This window comes from Rhea americana, unplaced genomic scaffold (assembly GCF_003343005.1).
Source record: "Rhea americana isolate MKP2758 unplaced genomic scaffold, rheAme1 scaffold_156, whole genome shotgun sequence".
In the NCBI taxonomy this organism is placed as follows: domain Eukaryota; kingdom Metazoa; phylum Chordata; class Aves; order Rheiformes; family Rheidae; genus Rhea; species Rhea americana.
In genome coordinates, this window is record NW_028185661.1 from 1846750 (window position 1) to 1869502 (window position 22753).

Sequence of the window (22753 nt, forward strand, 5' to 3'; positions counted from 1 at the left end):
AGCAGATTCATGCCCTAATACTTACATCCACAAAGAACACATCTGAAATAAAAATTAGGTCATTACACTGTCTGAATAACTTAAACATGTATCCTATTTTACTACAGATATCACAGAATCAGTAARGTTGGAAGGGACCTCTGGAGATCACYTAGTCCAACCTCCCAAAGCTTTCCTGGTGCTGGTTCTACTGGGGCTTGAACCCAGGACCTTCAGCATGCAAAGCAGATGTGATAACCACTACACTCTCTCTCTRCACTAAAGACTCTGTTTATGGCTCTAATGATCCACCTGCTACTGCCAAGGTTTGGGGGCRCCACTTGCTGAGCAACGGGGMAGGCATTGAGTAAACAGCAAGAATGTTGCCTGAACAGGGGCTTGAACCCTGGACCCTCAGATTAAAAGTCTGATGCTCTCCCAACTGAGCTATCCAGGCTTCCAAATAGACTCCACCTTTACTATGTTTTTGTACACAACTCCTTAGAAATATTTAAAGTAGAAAAYAACTCATACTTTTTAAGGAAAAGAGTAAAAATATTGTATAGGAGTCATTCACACTGAGTAAGAGAARTTCAACCAAATACAGGTATTTTTTAGTATAGAGATTTACTCTACCAATATTCACTTTGCCAGGCTAATCTGTTTTGGTATTAAAAATAACAGTATCTTGTGTGCCCAAGTGAATCTGATTGACAAGCCTCCCTATGATGCAAGGTAGGATGTAACTGGTTAACAGGATCCCTCAGAAGCCAAGTCTTCCCCGAAGAACAGACTTTCTTGCTTTCTAGAAGAGGGACCCTTAAAAATAAAGGCATATAATTTCTCAGGAGGGAAAAAGTGTCTGAACCAGTTTTGAATGACCTGCTTTATCACATTGGGAACTGCCATTGACCACTGCTCTTCCCAGCAAGAGGGCTCCAGTTTAGAAGGGGGGATAACTTACCTGAAAACACCTCCAGTGCTGTCAGCTCCTGTTCCCCTAGTTCCTGATGCAGACACAGCATTTTTTCCACAGACTCTCCTGCAGCAGCTGAAGGTGCTCCAGGAGTCAGCCAGGAATCGCTGTACCTCTAGGGCATCCTTGAGGTCATAGTCAGATCCCAAAGATACCCAGCTGTTCTGCACAAGCAGTTAGCCCCAGCAGAATACAAAATTAATGTAGCTAGTTGCTTCTGGCAGTTACTGTGAAAGCTTATGGTTTTGCACAGTTTGGCATTATACCTTATAAAAGTCCATCCAGATTTTAGAGTCACAAGATTCAGGCATTTTGGATCTCTTCCTCCAGATCTATTTCCTTTCCTGCGTCTCTATCACTGAAACATGTTTTTTATTTTGAAAGCAATTTCAGCTAACAAGTGTGTTTTTTTATTAAAAAAAGAAAAAAGAAAAACACTTCAAGACATAGCAAGTCTTTTTCATACTTTGCAAAGCCCTTTAAGCTTTTCATGAGAAACTAGCCATTATGATGCAATCTATAAAACCAGCACTTTCCATTTACATTAAAGAGATACAGATTTACTGCTGAATATTCTCAGACTGATTTAGTAAGATATAAAGATAAGAGACTTGCATCTTTTATTTAAAATTAGCAAATATAGTCCTTAAGTTAAAATTTGTCAAACTGGCATTTCCAAAAGCTAGTGACTAACACACTCATAGTGAATAGAACTTCCTTGAAAACACATATGACAAAAGCAGGAATAATTAACATCCATCTCCATAATAAATTTTAGCAAATCACACCTTAACAAAAACAAAAAAAAAGCAAGCAGCAAAAACACCCTTACATCAAGCTGATTCAGCATAATTTTTTCCCGAACACCAACAAAYTGTGAATTGACTTCTTAATCTGATGATGAACTATAGAAGTCAATCTGATTTTATTTTCTAACAGACTTTGTTTTCTAAACTATGGTTATGTAGCTGCATAAATAATTACTCTAACTACAAAACACGCACCTACATTTCTGCTTTAACTAGCCACTTACATACATTTAGTTTACTCAGGTCTTCCCTCTCTCTTCYCCCCCTCCCCCCATGGAAACTAGCAGAAATAGTATCCATAGATGTTAAGATAATATATGAAAAATAGAGAATTTAGTCTTCCTCAGAACACACTTAAGTCTAGCACCAATATAGGTCCCACTGAGACACCTGCAGGAACATCATATTATAGCATAAAAGAACATACATCACAAGTTAAATATTTAATTTTAACTTTATTTTGTGTACATTTAAACCAGGTTCACAACGTGTAAAAGTTAGAATATTTTGTACGTAGAAGATTAATGCATAGATTTGTGATGACTTATAAACAAGTACATGCAAACTACAGAAAATTTCTGAAAATATTTTAATAAAAACTTCAAATAAATGAGCATGATAAATTGAATTTCGTTTGTAAATTTTGTACATAAGCCATTACAAATATTTCCTGCTGCCAGAAAAAGGATAAAAACCTACTTAAACRCTCTTAAAATCTTACAACTAGACATGTTCCACTGTTCATCCACACTAAAGCAACCGAGTGGAAACTGTGGAGAAGTGTTAGTTTAACTAATTGTCCAACTGTTATTGCTGCTTTTTGAAGAACTTGAAAGCATACAATGAAAACATGGAATTAAAACAGTTGAATGGAAATATTTAGATCATTGGTCCAATTAAAATGCCAAAGTTAACTACAAAATTTTGTCAAATTTTTATTACATACATAAAAATAATTGTACACAAAAAGGGAAATAAAAAGTTGCTTAAAAATTAAAAAGTTAATAATAGTATACAATATTTACAGCTTAAGTGTCATCCACTAGAGTACTACTACTTTTTAAATTAGAGTTGAACTATTACATGAACATGCAGTACATCTACAATTCAAAATGAATAGCTTTTTCATGAACTGTAATATAGTCCTACACAATGCATAAGTCAACTCGATGTTAAATTACTCCTCTCCATCACTGTTCTTTGTAACTTTGAGCTTCATAACAAAGCCTGGGTCAAATCCTCAGCTTAGGTAATTTCATCAAGTGAARAGATGAGCATTTATTTCTAAAATACAAAATAATCTTACAGAAGGTGTTCTGTCCCCAAAACAATATCTTTATAGAGAGATATTATGCCTAATGAAAAGCAGCGTGTGKGGGGGAGGGAGTGGTGGTGTTATTCTATACATTACTATAGTCAAAAATTGAATTACATAAATACCTGGTTATCCTTTAAAAATAATTAAAAACTTGAAGGACCTTTGAAACTTCACTATCTTTATAAGTGTTAAGTGAATTCTGCGTAAYGACAATTCAAACAATTAAAAAATTCCAGTCAATTAATTAAAAGGAGCTCTTAGATTTTAGCTCTGATGAATATACCTGCAGAAACAGGTTAAACAATGACAATTAATAGGTGAATTAATTTTTTTWAAAAGTTGGCGCTCAAATCAAGGGATGTCACTTAAAACCAGTTAATTGTTTATTTCACTGAAAACAGGTCTTCAATATTTTGCCTTAGAGTTTCTTCAACCCACAAGAGAAGTACAAAAAGACTTATTATGCATTCCCATTAACCGCTGACCAAGAACCTTACTAATATTCATGCAGTAAAGCATTCAATAACTGCAAGATAAACAATCAGAAGTGGAAAAACTTGTGGTCCTAAAAGAAAATATTCCTTCAGATCACTGGAGTGCCTGTTATACTAGGAGAATATCCTAAGAATTACCATAACTGCAGATTTTGAGGTATCTGTGACTATGTTTAAACATAACCCACAAACTGACTCCAAGTAAACCTCTAGGCACTAGCGTGGCAAACATGCCACAGTCTTTCTGAGGTGGTACAAAAGAGTATTCAGGTTGAAGCCTACTTTCTAATCCAACTTTTCTCCTCACCGAAGGATGTGCAGGTAAGTACACAGAAAGTAATGACACCTAGCTAAGATTTTATTGCTACAASAGTACAGACTACTTTTCCCCCCATTGACCTTACATTAAGAAAGAAAGGCCACAACAAATTTGACTTTTAATCCAATAGTTTTTTTCATCTGTGCTAAGTTTGCCTGTACACAAAGCAACAGCTGAGAATGTGAACAGCCTTCTTATCTTGGGCTGGTCCAATACAGAGGTTTAGGAATAAAAAGTATTCTGTCAATATGCCGATGCACTTGTATATTAAACCGTAGTTATACTTCAAATAAAGTCATTATGTTTCGGCTTTTTTTTTAGTATTTTGARTTAGTAAAATCAGCAATTTTCTATTTAAATATAGTGGACAAGCAGCTTGCACCCCCTTGTTTTTTGACATCTATATTTACTTTGGCAACAAGAACTTCTAAGCCAAAAGAATAAAAAGCTGTAACATAAAATGACTTAGCTGATTCTGGTGCAGATATCAGAATTATATTTTTTAGCCTTACAATAAATAGTGAAATCATCACTTGTAAGTAGAGAAAACTGATTTTGATATACTTATAGCTGGATTGCCTGATTTGTTTAAACTGAAAAGCAACTCCTTCAAAAATAAATTGGGCTTCAAGTGTTTCTTTACATAATGTAATATTATGAGAAATGAGATTTGAGAATAAGCCAAGATTTACTTTTTCTGAGTGTCTCATCATTAATTTCAGCCTGGATAGCTACAATACATACAAAGAAAAGATCGCGTACATAGTAGTTGACAGGCCAATACCAAAAAAWAGTCAGTCATACTGGTTTCTTGGAAAAACTGAGAACAAGTCTTATGTTGGTTAATATCAGATCCTGACAATCTGTGAAARTGATGAAACATGTTACTTTTCTCAACTAATATAGGAGAAGGTATTGAATATAGAAGGAATGAAAAGAGAAAATAAGAGTATTTTGTTTGCGTATTTAACACCATGAACAGCAGTTCCTATTGCTGCAAAGATGTTAATAAAAACRGGCTTTTAAAATATTTTAGTAAAAGATAATTCATTTGGAGGTGAAACTCAAAATAGTTTAAGTTCAGAAATCTTTGAATTGTTCAAAATTGCTTTCCTGTGCTCTGTCTCAGCAGCAGTTTTATGGAATGTCCTTTTGACTCCATCACAGCTTCTTATCAAATAGTCTTGTATATGTCAACATTCACACAAAACAATTCAAATAGATATGAACTGATCATAACCAAAAATAAATATCAGTGTACAATGCACAAGGAGGAACACTCTTTTCTTTAGAGTTATATACAGTGCACATTAAAATAGAAAGCTACACTACACAAATTTCACAACTATCATCTTTGGTCCATATTGAATGTTTAAAACTGGTTAAGTTATTGGTTTCTTTAAGAAACTGCAAAGACCAAATCTCAAATTACATTATTAATCATGATTATGTGGATTAGTTCTGCAACTGTAGAATTACCCACAAAATAACAGGTGATATTTGGAAGACCGTCTGTATACGGCACAGATGTAACGGTAAGTGTATGGAACACAAACTACAACACTTTCTAGCAAAGTAACAGAAGCTTCCTTGCACTAAATAGTATATTCACTATTCCCTCCTCCTCCAAAGATTAAATTATGTTAATAGGATGATAAGTTGTGTTGATTTGTTCTCTACGCTACTGAAAATTAAGTGAACAATGTAGAATGTGCCTAGCAACATAATGCAGAATCATGCAGAGCTATTTAAGATAGCTCTAAAAGACCCTGTTTGGTTATCTGCACAGCTCTGTATTTTCCACAGCAGTGCTCCATTACTGCCATTTACAAAGAGATATTTTTATAACATACTAGAAAGAAAAAAGGTTATCCTAGTGTAATTTCATTTTTCTTGGGCAAGTTATCCAAATTGTTAGTATATATTAGGTCTAGAATAAACCTCTCAATCATCATACATATGCAAATATAAATAAAAGGGCATCCACAGCTATATGCATACACTTCACTGACAATGGACAACACTACGTCTAACAAAGGTGTTTGTAAGGACATTGAATGAAACAGTATTTCAAAGATAAGGCCACTTGAACCTCTTTTCACAACTTGAGTAAATATGCAGTAAGTTAATGTCATCATCATACAACACTTTGTAGAAAAACGATTCATCCTCCTATGTTCCTAACAAGAAATAGTTAGAAACAATGTTCTATCCAAAAATGCAACTTTCTCTCTGTTAAGCCACTTACACGTTGTATTATCTGCCTATTCATTGTTGCTAAGCAATACCACCATATAAAGCAGAGACAACTAAGTACCCAACAATGTTTTAAAAGTGATTACAAGGCTTTATGGCACAGGACTTATTTGGAAGAGATTTATTTGACAACTGCAAAGACAGGAGATAAGGACAAGAAGGTAAGTTACAAAGGTAAATGTTTCATTGGCACTGCAATTAAAATAAAGTATGGAGTTCATCAATGACATTTTATTTATCATAAGTTCCTTAAGTTAGCAATACTTTGTTATAGATTTATTTAGTGAAAGATAGCCAGATGTTGAACAGTGATAGAGTAATAACCCTTGTACAATAAATAAGAACTCAAATGCTCAAGGGAGTTTGGAAATTAGGAAGAAACTAGGAAGAAGTGTGAGATAAAGTCATGAAATAATCTAAATTACTGAGTATAATGTTTCATGAAAAATCTGGCTTTTTTATTTAGATAAGCATTTCCAGGTTGTAAACAGAAATGCTTTAATGTCTGTTGAGTAACATACCAGGTAGCCAAATTCATAAGTAAATAGCAAAAATAGAACAAGAATTAAGAGGCAGACTTTTTCTTTTCTTTTTTTCATTTTTTTTCCTTTTTTTTTTTTTTTTTTTTTTTTTTTAGATTCTCTCCTCCAAAAATATAAATAAACAAGGCACATTAGGAGAATTTTCTTCAATTATTTTATTATTGACATTTGACTTAAATACCTGAAACCAATTTTCTCAAATTGAGACAATGGAGAGAAATTTAAATTGCCTTTTACAAATGTAATAATTTCATTGCCTGTTAAAATGCAACAGCAGCTATGCCAAAAAGTTTCAGCAGAAAGACTGAACTATGAAAAATAAATTTTTGAAGATGCTTTAAAAAATTAGAACATGTATTTAACCACATTTTAAAAGTAATTCAATGCCAAAATRTTTAACACTGAAAAGGTTTATAAACTTATTTTTACCTTGTTTTCTACAAAGCCTGTAACTTTGTACATCTTCCAAACAAAAGCCTTAAATACTTCAAAACAACAAAATTAATACTAGCTTTCTTAGCTCTTAAGAACATTTATAGGGAGGCAAATAATGGCAGATGGGTTAATTCATTATAATACTCTGAAGCACTAAGCAATGCAGTTGGATTGCAAGCTGTATTTTAACCATATCCTTTTAGGTGACTTCAACAGTCCTGAAAATCTTTTTGACATTGTAACAGCAATACCTTTGGGTTATTTATTCTTCCTGCCAGCATATTATAACCAACTGTTGCTGCTCCATTCAGTTTCCTTATTCCTCACACAGAACTTCGTGCCCTTTAAAATTTTTCATTTCATAAATTAAAGAATTTCTATTCACCCCAAAACATTTCACATTTAAGACAGTTCACATGCACAACACTAGTGTTCCTTTTAAACTAGGAAAACAAACTCTACTGGAAACTAAGCATTTGAAAATTCCACATATATAACCATTCCACAARGTGTTCAGAAACAAGGAAGTAAATAAATTATAGTGCTCCACTTCCAAACTTTTAAAATAAGGTAACTGTATTTTATTTAATAAAACTTACCATTTTGTTCAATAGAATACTGATATATAACTTACTTTTATCCCTTTGCATTCTCCTTATAGGTGTATTCTCTTAGACTATGTTATACTTTCTTGTTCTTTAAAGAATATATATACAGCGAGAGAGAGGGATTAAGGAATCCTATCAGTACTTAAATGAATATAGGAAGCTTATTTGCAACAAGCAGCCTTTCTGAAGGCTGGTGACCACATGTATTTAAGAAAACATATTTACAAGGAAAGTATCAATTTAACATTTGTTTGTGCATATACGACAGATTGTACTTTGTATCCCTTATACAGTCTCCTTAAACTAGTGAGGTCTGAACATCTCAGATTTAATAGGCAGATAAAAAAATGAAGAAATGCTGTGCAGAGCTTCAGAGAACTGCCATGAGTCACACACTCTACAGATAATACCACTTACATTAGTGTTGCTAAAGCTGTAGCTCTTAAATCCCATCAGTGTTCATCTTCCTTTCAAAACAGAGCAAGTAGTTGCTTTCAATGCTGAATAAGAATATTGAGCATTCAAAGAGATTCTGCTAATAAACCAATATCAGTTGCCTGGTTTACCTGAATTCATGTAGAGTTTATGATCACAGCACTCTTCTATTATTACATTTTCAAAATCTTACACAACCAACATTTAAGAATTAACTTCCAAGTCTGGCACATTCTTTAGGAGCATCCCTTTGTTTTATTACAACACCCATAACAGCAGTGATCCCATCATCAAGCATTAACCTGACTGGCAGCTATTCAAGGTGCTTTATCTCAACTTCACACACATGAATTGCACCCTGCCTATGATCGAGGCACATAAGGCGCAGTGCAGAAGTACAACAGTTCAGACACTAGAGGACAGTCTGCTCACTTGACCGAGCCTCTAGATTTGTAGTGCACATTCCTCATACTTCCTTCCTTGTGCACTAATTCAAGTTTACAAGATGATGAATCGAATCCACTTACAGGAAGCTTCTCTTCAGATTATAGATTTCTTTAAACCAGGTGAAAATCTTCACAGAAGTCTCAAAGTGTTGCAAGAATTCTTGAAAATGAGATAATTAATGTCAGTACTGTCTGTCCAACACCAAAGACAAGAGCTTCCAAGGGAGCCATATTCTTCCCTGCTACTCTGTAAATTCCAGCCACTGCAGCACCTAGAAATCACAAGGGTGTGGAATGAAATTGTTGAGGAAAAAAAGTGCTTAAGTAYGAGAAATGATTTACAGTGTCTATGTATTTATTTCTAGAACATTACAAAACATTGTATTATGTTATAGCATTACATAAGTATTAGCCTTGCTTGTCTTTATTTTTCTAGTTGTTATGAAAGGCCTTCAGGGATGATTTTCCCAACTGAATCAGATTAATTTCAAACAAGAAAATTAACTTTTGAAACACCAGTTTGGTTTAACAAATAAAACAAAGAACTTGTTGTTTCTCTGTAGACTTCAATTTTTTTCCCCATTTTTGTCTTCTGTTAGTTTGAAAAGATAGCAAGAAAAAGCCCTCTAAAGGTTTTCCAAGTCCACAATCTATTTTTATCCAGTTTAACTGTGCTTGCATAAGTCTGAAGACAATAATCTTATTAGTGTCTGTAAAATAATTGTAAACACTTACATATTTACCAGTTTTAACATTTCAGCTGAATGACCAGTTTAGTTCTGACTAAACTGCTAAAATGTTAATRGCTGTTCAGTAAATCAAAATGTGTAAAGGATCATAAAATCTTTCATTGACATCCATGAAGGTGTTATGTGAGGGAATATCTAATCAATATCATTAAGTATTGAGCTCCAGCATATTAAAGAGCCAAGACCAATTTTTTTTATATAATTAGGTGCAAGTTCCCATTTAAAGTACAACACCAAAAGGCTAGGATAAACTAGAAAAAAAAAAAACATAGCATTATAAACAAAGCCAGTTACTAGTAACTCCTTCCCATTGCCTTTCACATTCTGAAATTGTATTTGAGGAGCAAAAGACACAGAGCAAATGGATAGCTGTGATGTCTCAGAGCAAAAGACCAAGCAGAAGACATACTTTGCATAAATCCATCAAAAAATATTACACTAATGACAAGCAACATTTTCCCTTCAGATGACTTCTGAGCCTTTTAAAAGATACTGGGCTTTTCATTGGAGAAAGAAACATAGACTTGTTCACTACAGCCCTGTTTCTATGGGTAAAAATCTTATTCAATCTACTTCTTGAAAATTCCCCTAGAAATAAGTTTTCTGTTTAATACTTTCTGAATTTTCTGTACAGTGCTTACTTTTCTTGTCTAAAGATGACACTGGACTCCATGCTCTCTATTTCAAAATTAAGAAAAATTTCCTAAAGATCAAAACTCTAACTATAGACTTTCAGCATGTAACATCTCAGACACCTTTTAACTGTAATTAAACAGTTTCAAAGATCACAGAGGCTTTTTCAGGCTCAAAGGGAAACTGAAAACCAAGCACAATTTTTTAAATCAGTGCAATAAATTAAAAAAATGGAAATTCCTTAGTTTTGAACAGCTCCCAATGGGACTTGTCTGCTAAAGTGTTCATAAAGCCCACTAGTTATAAAGAAATACATTAAGTCCCAACAGATTTTCTGCAAATACAATCCATATCTGAATATAATCAGACATATTTTAAAACTTGCATTTTTACAAACACTTTTAGAAGAYGAATTCACTAATTATTCTGGCTATAACAGCATCCACATAACTATTAAGATTACTAGGTTGATAAGTTTAACATGTAAAGTATTATTTTGTCTAAAATATTTCATCAGAAAGTTAGCCTTACATTATTTCACTCAGCTACCTTGTATAAGCTTTTTCCTTTGTTTCTTGACTATCTGCTGTCAAAAACAGATTGTTTAGGCAGAGCTCAGTACTGGCCTTAAAATTATTTTGGTAAATGCAAACCACTCAGATTTAGTAAATTATGTCATTTCTACTCTCCCAATAACTAACAAATTTGACTTCCTAAGAAAACAGATTTTCTGGAAAATATTGACATTAAAAACATCCAAATTTGGTAGTTTGATAATTATTTTTATTTATACTTTTCAAATAACGGTACATAATACAACCTATAATGCATAACCCAGCAGAATTGGTAGAGTCAAAATATAATAAAATAGGCTGCCAAGCAGGGGAATGAAAATGTGTAACCAAAATAGGAGGTGGGAGGGGAGGGGAAGGGAGAATTGTATGTAGTGGGGGGGGGGGGACAAAATAGACTCTTTGGGATAAAATATAGCTAAAAACGTTAGCCTCAAGAACAGCTTAACATTTATCTGTTCTTGTTTGCTTCTTGACAGTAGCCACTGCTATTCAGTCAGTGTTTTACAGCTTCTTTATAGCCAGTAAGCTTCATGATTTCTAAAAGCCTAACAGAAGATTTTCTTGGTTTTCTACATGCTGATAGAAAGATTCCCGTAGTCCAGAAAGTTTGAAAGATCTATCATCTGTAAGATTAAACTTGTATTATTTAATAATCTATATCACACTCATTCAGCTACACATAAATGATGCAGAGGATTAGAAATACAAACAGAAAATGAAGCCAATTTGCTATTTCAATTTCTTAAGCACTGGACTGGGTACACTGAAAAGATTAAATACTTCAACTTGCATCAGTTTGCAACACAATAGCTATTAAAAAAAAAAATCTTTCCTTTAGTATTTCATCACTTTATTTTGTCTTCAAGAGCTCCCCATGGATTTTCAGTCTGAAACAATCCAGTGTGGTCCAGAAACAAAAAYAGCAAAAGTAGAAAAATATTCAGCTACCCAAGTTGTGATGCTCTGTGCAAAATCTTTGGAAACAGCATGCAAGCATCATCTAAACTTGGAGAAATTCGGACAAAATGCATTATTTACACAGAAATAGTACCACTTACCTGTTAAATGTTTTGACCTGTAAAACTGGATGCCATAAAGCACAACTGCATTGCTCCTCTCTTTATGCATAGATAAATGAAATGTACTTTCATCTGAGAAAAGGTCAACCTTCCCCACCACAAAATATGTAAAAGTCTCTGCTTAGATATCTAGTATGATGCTTTCTGTCTTCTGCTTATAATATTCAGAAATAGTCTTGCCTTTTGGACCTCCTAACAGGACCATTRACACATCAATCAGAAGACATTTCAGTATCAGTGTAATGTGCAACATAAGACATTTCATACATGTCATAGCTTAGCAAAAAAGGTAGAATTTTATGGAACCATACAGTAGTAAAATGATGGAAATTCTAGGTTGGGAAATAAACAGCAATGAAAATGCCCTTTTCAGGAAAATGTAATAAACCTTAAATTAGCCTTTACTATAATGAAACATTTTATAACATCTTCACTTTTATTTATCTTGAAACAAAACTAACAAGAAAGACTTTCAGCAACAAGGAGAAAACAAACTGTTACAAGTCATCTATGAATGTGTCTAAAGACAATGTAACACTAATCTGATATTCTGGACAGTTCAAAGAAAGAGGGGAATGAAAGGCAATAAGGCTTGCCTAAAGACTTTGTCATGGTCCCTAGCTTTACAGTTCCCAATTCTCAACAAAAGCTTTACTGTCCTTTAAGTTGGACTATTGTGTCAACATTGAAAATCTTTCAGTGGAAACTACTGTTCAGGTTTATAGGCTTTAATCAACCCATCGATTTTAACATTGAGCTCTCCTTAACAGCATTGTTTTGAGCAACACATTGCAAGCTTCTTTCCTATGAAATTAATGTTCACTATTTATTGATTTTCAACAGAAAGCTCACCACGCTCCTGGATGCTTGGAAAAGGTAGTGTTTGATCTAAGTGATACAACTAAAGTGGTATAATGAAGACAAAGACTGAATAAAGTGACTCAGTGATCTTTAACTGACAYGCATTCCAGTATAAACATAAATACTAAAATTTGGAAATGTGTAAAAACAGCATTTGAAACAAACAACTGTAGATGGAAAAAACTAAGCAGCATTTCCTTCAAATTGTTCTCAGCAACATCACTCGCAGACTACATTTGGTGAGGTGTAGTGTTTCTGCATTTAGTTAATTACTAGCAAAATATTTCTGTTTTCTGCAATGTTTTAATCATGACTATAGATTTTTAACTATAACTCTATGGACATCATATTAACTCATCTTTCAGCATACTGCTTTAACATAAAATGCATTAGCATCTTATCTGTGGACACAATGTCAACAAATAAAATCTGTCTCAAGTGATGTGCAAGAGACTAACACTATGAGAAACTTTAAGACAATTGCCATGGAACWTTATATCTAAGACAACAGCATAGCCTAAATGTGTCAAAAAGTCTAATGGCATTTCTTCCTCTTTCTTCACTGCCCCAAATAAACTAGAAGCTACCATTATGGCCACACAAGACAGGAAAGTTCTTTCAAATCCGTAAGCTATGCGTAACTATTTGGTCTGTTCTCTTGCTGACTGGCATGTGTAGTTCAGATTGTTACAGTCATTTGTTAAAAAAAAATTTAAAAAATCACTACGTTTTTGCGGTAAATCACTATGTAGTTTGCATCTTCATTTTTTAAAAAGAGCAGTATCCTATTCAGATGCRGTTTAGGGGTATTGAAGAGGTTGTTTTGATCAAAAACCCTTGGCAAAACATCTGTAGCAAGTACAACAGGGCAGGACTGCTCTTATAGATCCCCCAAAGCTATTAATTGCTGAGTATACATCTGTTGAACAGCTAAAAAGTTTCCAAAATGAAAGAACAGGAGTATTTTCTGCTCCCTGACAGTTCTATAGTAGTTTTATCTTTACACAATAGGAAGAGCAATTCAGCTGGTATTTTCAGACACACTGCTACATGACTAAGGCAATTTTAACAAACAATTACCAAACAACTATAAAAAGTTTTTTTTAATAGCTGAAAAAAAAAAGTGAAAAAGCGAAAAAAGACAGACTTACTGGTTATCATTGCTCCAGTTACAGAACCCAGAAATCCAATGCTGACCATAATGACAGAAATCAGCCTTCCCTGCCTATGCCTCTGCAGCATCACAAACATTAATACTCCCACAGCACCATGGACAAAGAGAGAGGAGAAGAGAGCCCAGAGGAAAACCCAGTACCACATCTCTGAAAGAAAGCAGTCAATAAAGGGTTAGTAATTCTGAGCAGATAATCATAAAGCAAGAGATACAGAACTACTGCATACAATCAACATTAAAAGTAAAAAGAAAAGCAATACTGTCTTCAGGCTTTAAAAGAACCAGTGTGAAAATACCAGAACATGCTCAAGATATTTTTTCCTTTTAAGAGTTCTATCGTAAAAGGAATAAAAGTCTACTATAATCAAAAAAACCTCTGGCTTTTATTTAAGAATACACTTAATCTCAGTTTCTCTAGGAGTTATATTGGAGTGTTCCATCACATTAGCTTCAAAGGAAAACTAATGAAAACATAAGTTAAAAAATTTTTAATAAAAACACTATTTTTAGTATGAAATTTCAGTATGTCTAGCTGCTTGCATCTAATTGCTTAGCACAGAATTTTACAAATAGTAAATAGCAGTGACTACCTAAGCTAGGACAAAAGACAATGAGAATGCATGGAATACAAACGTGTTTCTYCAAAGCATGCCACAGACATGATCATTACTTTGAAAGAAAAGAGTGGAAAGCATCAATGAATCTACATAAGAACTAAATAATCTTTCTCACACAACGGTAATTTTCTAAAAATAGTTTGTACAACTCAAAGGGGTGAGAAAATACCCCAAAAGCAAAGTTAAAAACTAAGTTTAGTCACTTTTTTTTTTTTTTTTTTTTTTAAATCAACAATGGTTGGTTATGGTTTGCTAAGTATCATCATAGGATTCAGGAAACTGGGCTGCATTTTTCTCATTGACACAATCCACAAAACTGTTACAAATGTTACAATAAATGTTTTAAATGTTATAAACTGCTAATAAATTCAGAGTTTCTGCAGCAGTTCCCCCTCAAAAAAAGTCATACTGCTTCCTTAAACTTGAAGTACCCTGCTGTTTTATCAAGTGAGTCTGTATTATTGGAACTTGATACATATCAGTCTTTGAGCAGAAACATAATCCAATTAGTAACAATAAGTTGCACATAGCAGATGAACAAAAATGCTGTGAGAAGATGCTAAGAACTGTAGTCCTTTAAGCCCAACAATCATATGATCCAACATTCACGGTACATACTCACAGTGCTAAAAAAAAGTTTAAGTTTCTGGTTTAGCAGCACTTTAAGAGTAGACTTATCCTTCCCCCTTCACACAGGCATAAAAGGCAAACTGTGTCATAGAATTTACAATTTCTCTAAATAAAAGAACCAAAAGATTCTCTAAGGAGACAGCGTAGGAAGGTGGGTGGTGAACATACATGCAGGTAATAACAGCTGTAGCTGAAGATTACCCTCTCTAAGTGCTTGGGTACACAGACATGTATATTGAAGGTGTCTCCATCCCTTCCCCTTGGCCCTGTCCCAAGAGGATAAGGACTACACAACTACCCTACTGAACGCCACACTCTTGGAAGCTACTATGATAGCACTATGATAGCGACAAGAGYACCAAGCAGTCACACTATACAAAACCTTTCTACAGAAAGGCTGATTGTTGATCTTGCCTACCATCTTCATGATGAGTTTCTGACGGGAAACACTCCTGCAGTCTCCTAACAGGTCTTTTATGTTACTAGCGTAGATATGGTGTCCTTGTTGTTTTTGGTTTTTTTCTCTAATGGAAACAAACAAGCAAGGAAATCAAGCGAAGGATCTGCCTCTCTAGAACCTGGCAGCCCTTCTAGCCCCTGAAGCATGTAAAGCCCCTGAAGCATGTAAAGCCCCTGAAGCATTTGGCCACTGGTAAATAAGCCAGAGAGGATAAATAAAAGTTTATTTCCTGGCAAAGGTAAAACAGACTCAGGAAATGGATGCCTTTGGTTGGGAAAATAATATCAGAAAGAAACACTATGGATGATCTAGCACAAGGGGCTGGATCTCTTCTTCTGGCAAACATTAAAAGCGCTATCAAGTAAACCCTTTCACTGGAAAATGTCACAAAAAGCAGATTCCCAATAGATATTTCATCCAAATCACAAAAACTAAGTTCATATCCCACAGGGGATCACTTCCTTGAGGACTGGGTAATCTGCTATTAGACATGTTATAAATTTTAGTTATGGACTGAGCAGGCTGTAGTTCAGTAACAAACTGAACAGTTTCTCAGGTCTACACTGCTTTGGACACACTGTTGATAAGAAAGATCACAGGAACTATACCCCACTTTACCATCTGGATAACTCAGAATAATAAAAATTAGAGAAAAACACTAACATGGAAATCAAGATGCATCTATAAGTACCTATGTCTCCTCTGCACTCTGCATGAACTTTTGTCCAAGTTTGTTGAATGAGCGTAGCTGAAAGCTTTTCTCTATAAAGGTACTTGATGGGATTATGAGCAGAGATTAGCAGATCCTTTTTGTTCATCCCTCCTCCCATACATCCTTGTTAAAAATATTGATCTGCTGCAACAAAAAACTAGTTTTTAGAARCAATGAAAGATAAAAGTTTCCCTGAACAGCAAGCAAAATACAACTTTGCCACTTGCCATGCTGAAATTATTCTAGTGTCTCCCTCAGTGCAAAAAATTGTCAATCTGGATGGATGGAGATGGAAGCAGTACAGCCAGCCTTTTAAACAAACTAGAAGAGGCTTCCAGCACCATAAACCTAGAAGGCAACTTAGTCATTCTTATTCTGACAGATTGAGGGCAGAGAGTTGATGCATGGGTATTTCTGAGTGAAAGAGTTTGAAGTTGAGCATCATCTAACTCCAGAAGTGTGAAGAGAGATGGCCTTAAGAAAAAGAATGCTGGAATAACACTGAAGGAATCAAAGCACATACTGGGGATAGTATTCAAAGACACCAACAGAGAATAAAGGAGCAGAACTTGGGTTTCAGGACAGCAAGGGTCAAGGCCTTGCTTGTTCAAGAATAACTGAAGATTTATAATGCCTATAATCCTGAAGAAGTAGGATTGAAGTGATTTAAAAAAATACTGATACAATTATTCTATGTTTTAAGATATACAACTTAGCATCGTGATCATCACTGCCAAACAAAGCATTCTGACAGAATTACTCAGTATTTGTGTAGCTACACTAATTACCTTGCTCTTCTGATGATACAAGCTGCATACAAAGAGTATTAGGAGTATTTTGCTGGTGTGATAATAACGACTTAGCTACACTTGGCAAAGAGTACCAAATACAAATCTAGCCTTGGTTTATTTAGTCAGTTCCTTTCAAAGCTGTCGTAAAGAAASAGGAATAAAATAAAATTTTGAAAGAAACTTCCTGCCTCTTTGGTCTACCATTAAAAAGGTTTTGGAGCTTACTTTTAACATAMTCAAATTACTTTAACCAGAATGCAACTTATTCATATCAAAATTCAGCAGTTTCCAAAAGAATACACTGACTAGGAACTAGAAGAGATTCAGGTTCTTACCAACTTGTGAGAAAGTGGCATACAATCTATTGCATAGAAGCCACAGCTGTTCTAATAAGGACAACAGAGATCTGTATTTAAGCCTATTTAAAATCCTAGGCACTTAAACTKAAGGCAAATTTAAAAATGGTGGTTATGTTCCTTTCCACCAGCTTTACTTGAATAGGGTTTTAATTCTAGAGTAGTTGCTTGGCTCAAATACTTTGCAATTCATGCCTTGTCATGCCAGATTCGGAGTAACTCTTTGTTAATTTAATGATTTATACATATCATATGGCTCTTAAGGCACACAATCTCAATATTAAAGTTCAGACTTTTTCTTAAGGTTACAGAATTCTTAAAGGATGCTAAAGTTTAGAATAACATTCATATCACTTGTAGTTCAACTTACACAATTTGAAGTTGTGCTACATTAACTGCTTTATCTCAGGTAAATAAACACAGAGTCAACACAGTAACTGTGTAAACACTAATATTTACAATAGTTATAAACACATATATCTGAACATCCTGTGTTATTGCCACTTAGTTACAGTAACAATGCAGTACTTGCCTAGTCCTTCACTTGCAACATTTTCTTCCTCTGCTTCTCAACAAGTATTGTCAAATTAATGATTGCCTATAACATTTCATAACCCAAGACCAACTGATTACTCACAAACCAAGTATGATCTCTCTTGAGATTCTAAGCTATGTAGCCAGCCTACCAACATTAGCTATAGAAGTATCTGTGCTGTGAATCTAAAGATACACATTACAGTCAAAGTTTCAGAGTTTACTTTTAACATATTGAAATTACTTCAACATATTCAAATTACAGTTATCAAGGCAAAACATCAAAATTTAAGAAATTATACAATGTTATATTTCCATAGATTTATAAACTAAAGCACTCAGATTGAGAAATRTCAGGATATTATACCTACAAGCTTAACTCAGCTCTTTATATATTACAGTATTTTTTCATCACTGGATTCTTTCCTTAATTATTGCMTTAGCTGGTACTTTGGAAGTTACCAAGACTACACTGTTAAACAGTCTGTTGTTTGGAGACGCTGATATTTCTGCTGTATTAACTGGAGAAGAAGCACTTAATGGWGGGCATTTAAATCATAAATTACAGACTAGTCACCTTGCATAACAGGGACAAAACYACAGTCTGGACTATTGAGGAACAAATAATTATACAATAAAGGTCAGGAAAAATATTACAGGCATGAAGCATCTTCTGTGTGATGTCCATAACCTCTTACAGATTTTCTTTCATCAAATTCAAAACTTACTGCTGTGCAGTACTTTTAGATCAAAGATATTTATTGTAAATAGTTATGGAGTCATGACTTCATTATCTTGGGACACCAAGGAGGCAAGAGGAARATTGATTTTGGAAGCCACGCAGTACCATACAAGGGCTTTTGTTTGTTTTTTCTCCTCCTCTTAAGAATTGCAGAGGCACATAGAAGATGACATTCCCCAACTCCTCCCCTTCACCTCCCTCCCCCAAGTGGCTAATGCAAAACCCACTGAGATTAGAAACTTAAATCTTTGGAACCTACAATAACTAGGCACACACAAAGATCTACAGTAGTTATGCAAAGAGTAGAAATATTAAAAACATCTGTAATACGGAGATAGTCTTTAAACTTTTTTATTATTATTATTATTACATATTCAAACTAGGATGTATTTTTGGTTCACATTTGGCTATTGTCACACTTGTCACCCTAAACCCTGCTCTATCACTAATACTAAAACACAACCAGTCCACATGAAGGGGCTACTGTTGAGATTTGCTGGAGAATAAAAAAATTGGGTGACATAAAAGCCTCCTCTCCCATGTTCACTATATCCTTACCTCCATCTTCTGCAACAATGCTCCTCTCCCTCCCAGGTTGCTTCCTAGGTTCAGCTATAAAGAGCAGTGCTTGAAGCCCTAGCTGTCATAGGGTGAAATGCACAGGTGTCAAGAATGAAATTTCCCAAAGTACCATGTGAGACTACAGACAATGTGTTAATATAAGTTTTTTTTTTTTTTTTTTTTTTTTTTTTTTTTTTTTTTTTTATGTTAAACCTGAATCTGGTTTTTGGTATAAAAATAATGGTTTGGCTTCTTAGTAAGAGAAAGAACAGAAATTAAGCCATTAATGCTCAAAACACTTTCTGGTTTCACCTAGAGTTCAGATCAGCTCCCTGTTGAAAATTTTGGGGAAAAAAATGTTTTAAAGAAGAATGAGTGTGCTGGTAGTTTCACAGCTTTGTGCAAATACAGTCCACATTGTTTATTTAAAAAAGACAAACTTATACTTGCACAACTTAAGACCCAACTCCAAAGTTCAAAAATAAACACAAAGTAGTCTTAAAGGATATTCAAGCAATATTGTAGTTTCATGAATCTTTTATCAATACTCAGAAAAAGTTTCTTATACTTTACATAGATAACTCATTTCCTCATGCATCTAATAAGATGTTTAAGTAAACTCATTCACACATCTTTTCTTTCACCATGGAAAAACAGAATTTGTCTTTGAACAGACAGATTATATGATGAARGTCAGGAAAAAAATATTACAGGCAAGTTCTTTAGAAAGGATTTACATAAAATAAGTTTCATAACAACTATTCATTAATATCAAGTACTAAATGAAAAATAGCCTCCTAAGGTATAATCAATAACATTGTGTCTTACATAAAAGATGTTCACCCAGTGAAAGTTATTTTTGTTGACAGTTCACAAAAACATACAGCACGACAAATTATGGTGGAAAGGATAATCTGAATTCAAGTATTGATTCAGAAACTATAGGGCATCTGCAAATGACACTAATGTATTCWCCAGCATTACAGTGGATAACTATTATCTCCTATTCTTTAAAGTGAAAAAACCCAACCCCTCCAGCATTAAAAAAAATAAATAAATAAAATAAAAAAGCAACTCTTCATTATATTACAAAACCAGCAGGAAACAGTGTTTTTCTTACTTAACACATACCATTTAATCCCATACAAACACCTGTTTTGCATAACACTCTAAGAAAAACTTTATAGAGGATGTTTGCCACAAAGAAAAGTTAAATCCATTGTTAATCTTTTCCTTTAGGTAAACACCTCGCATTTTTACAGAAGCATACAAGAATAACTATTCAGAAAATGAGCCAGGCTASTACTTGGAAACTTTAATCAGACATTCATTAAAAGTGAGTGAAAAGCTCACTGATCAAATTAAAAAAGTATGACCTTTTTCTTTTTTTTAACATTAAAAAAGTCTCCTAGAAGTTAAAATAACAAGATGTGCTGAAATAGAACCTAACACAATCAATTTGTATTTACTACATCTTAAGCTTTAGCTCCTCTGTTTCCATCCCACATCTTCCATCATTGATATATTTGATACTTTTAACCATTTATCATTAATATAGACAGTAGATGACATAGTACTTTTTCATGAATATCAGAAACACCTACCCATTTTACTCAACATTTTCTATTAAATTTGTTACTCGCTAGTACATCCCTATACAAAGTAGAAAGAATTCACCCAGTAACACCCCCACTAATATTGGCTCGTTGCAAGTCCAGAGTTAGAAACTTACGCTCTGTTTAAACCTGGGCAGAAAAGGCAACCAAGAGATACATCCTCCACCATATGCTTTTGAAATACTCTCACAGTGCTCCRTAGGTCCATATCCTTTTTCATTACAAGACTCAGAGCAGCAGGAAACCTATTCTTGCCAAAGCTARTTAAAGCTTCCTTCTCTTAGCAAAGAAGGAAGACCTGACTTCACCATCRCCTTTGCAGCTTTGGTTCACAGACCTTTTCCAGCACAGCTCAGTCTTCAGAAATTCCTGACTCTTTGAGTTATGAGCATTTGTCAGGAAACATCTGCCACCCTATTAACGCCCACAGTTCTGATTGTCTAGGGGCATGCTCAGGGTGAAAATAGTAAGTTAAAGTCCCTGCTTCTCCCGCACGTCTCATCTCTCTGATTTTTATGACTTTCTCTCAAATGCTAAAGAATGCATATTAATGAAAACACTCCCCCAGACACACTCCAGCCTTCCATACAGATCTACACATGCACACACACGTTCTATCACTCTGTTCACACACAGGTATCCATCAACTCCCGCACATATGCTCACTCCCTATACCGTAAGCCTTTTATTATGTGCATACATACAGAAGTGTGTGAACACGCTTACATCCTCAATTCCTTTACTCATGCAGTCTTACCAGATTTTAGGCGTGAATATCATCCCTCCCAACACACAGCACACAGATGGACCGCTCTACTTTCCCTGGACAAGACAACCCAAGCCCTCCACACAGTCATTGCACACACATTTACAAGCACATATCGAAACACACCAACATATGCATACACACTAGATCTCAGGAACCTAAACGCCAGCCCTCCCCACACAGGTGTAATCCACAGAGTGACCATCCTCCCCGCTGCACACCGGCCCTGCACACACACGCCCTCTTTTGTGCATACAGACGGCTCGTTTCCAGCCACACCGCCGCTCCCCTAGGCACGCACACCGTTGGTATTATCTGCACACCTACATTCAGAAGCGCACATGCACGCGTGCACACGGACACCCAGGCACCTCCGCACTCTCACGCGTGTCACAGACCCCCCCCCCCCGCGCACACACACACACACTCTCCCTCCTCCCTGCACCCCCCCGCCGCCTCCCGGCCGCCGCCCAGTTACCGGTGAGGCTGCGCAGGACGGTGCCGTGCGCCCACAGACTCAGCACTTGCTGCACAGACAGGTTGATCATGGAGTTGTCTCCCGTCTCCACCTTCATCTTAGCGGGRGGCCCGGCGGCCGCTCCGCCGCCGCTCCTCACCCGGGGGGGGGCCCGAACAGCAGCGGCGCCCTGAAGACGCGGAGGCCCGCGGCCTCTCGCCGCCGGGCTGCGGGGCGGGCGGTCAGCAGCGGCGGCGAGGAGGAGAAAGAGGGCGGGAAGGTGGCGAAGGAGCCTCGGCGCGGCGGGGGAGACATCGAGGACGGCGAGAGGGGCAGAGGGGGCAGCGGCGGCGGGAGCCGGGCGGTCGGCCGGCCCCTGGCGCTTCCCCGCGGCTCAGGGGCAGGGCCGGGCGGCGCCGAGGTGCGAGCCAGTGGCGGGGGCCGGCGGCAAGGCCCGCGCGGCCCCCATCGCCTCCTGCTCCCGCAGCAACGGCCGCCGCCGCCGCCGCCGCCTCAGCAACGGCATCGCCGCCGCGGTCTCCGGCATCACCTGGAGAGCGGGGCGGGGCGGCCGCGCGGCTCCCTCGCTCGCTCACGCGCGCGCGGGCAGCTCCACGCAGCGGCCGCGCCCGCGTGCCGGGGAGCGCGGGGAGAAGCGGCGCCTGCGGCAGGGCCCGCGGCTCCYGGCGCCGGCTGCTGCCCTACGGGAGGGAGGGTCGCGCGCACGCGCAGCGCGAGGCGAGGGTGGGGGCCGCGGCTCCCTTGGGTGTGGAAGGGGCAGGGTCCCAGGGACCGTTAGGTAGCGCACGAGCCGCGCTCCTCT

The 22753-nt window shown here is 36.4% G+C and overlaps 1 protein-coding gene and 1 non-coding gene across 2 annotated transcripts; both read right to left on the reverse strand.

Annotated features, from left to right (window-relative positions):
- Positions 1-363: 363 nt before the first annotated feature.
- TRNAK-UUU (transfer RNA lysine (anticodon UUU)) lies at positions 364-436 on the reverse strand. Its single transcript has one exon. It is a non-coding gene; the product is annotated as a tRNA-Lys (tRNA).
- Positions 437-5744: 5308 nt separating this feature from the next.
- On the reverse strand, positions 5745-22517 carry TMEM170B (transmembrane protein 170B). Its single transcript, XM_085299916.1, has 3 exons — positions 21952-22517; positions 13666-13836; positions 5745-8889 (listed from the first exon to the last, which is right to left on the reverse strand). Exons 1-3 carry the CDS (start codon positions 22046-22048, stop codon positions 8759-8761), a joined length of 399 nt encoding a protein of 132 aa, XP_085156042.1. The 5' UTR covers positions 22049-22517; the 3' UTR covers positions 5745-8758.
- Positions 22518-22753: the final 236 nt, after the last annotated feature.

What these genes read in the sequence shown, in the direction of transcription:
- TMEM170B (XM_085299916.1), bottom strand. Translation starts at nt 22,048, where the DNA reads ATGAAGGTGGAGACGGGAGACAACTCCATGATCAACCTGTCTGTGCAG. An exon ending in CGTCCTGCGCAGCCTCACCG is followed by an intron (nt 13,837 to 21,951) that starts GTAACTGGGCGG and finishes GCTTTCTTTCAG; the next exon opens with AGATGTGGTACTGGGTTTTC. An exon ending in AACTGGAGCAATGATAACCA is followed by an intron (nt 8,890 to 13,665) that starts GTAAGTCTGTCT and finishes TGTGATTTCTAG; the next exon opens with GTGCTGCAGTGGCTGGAATT.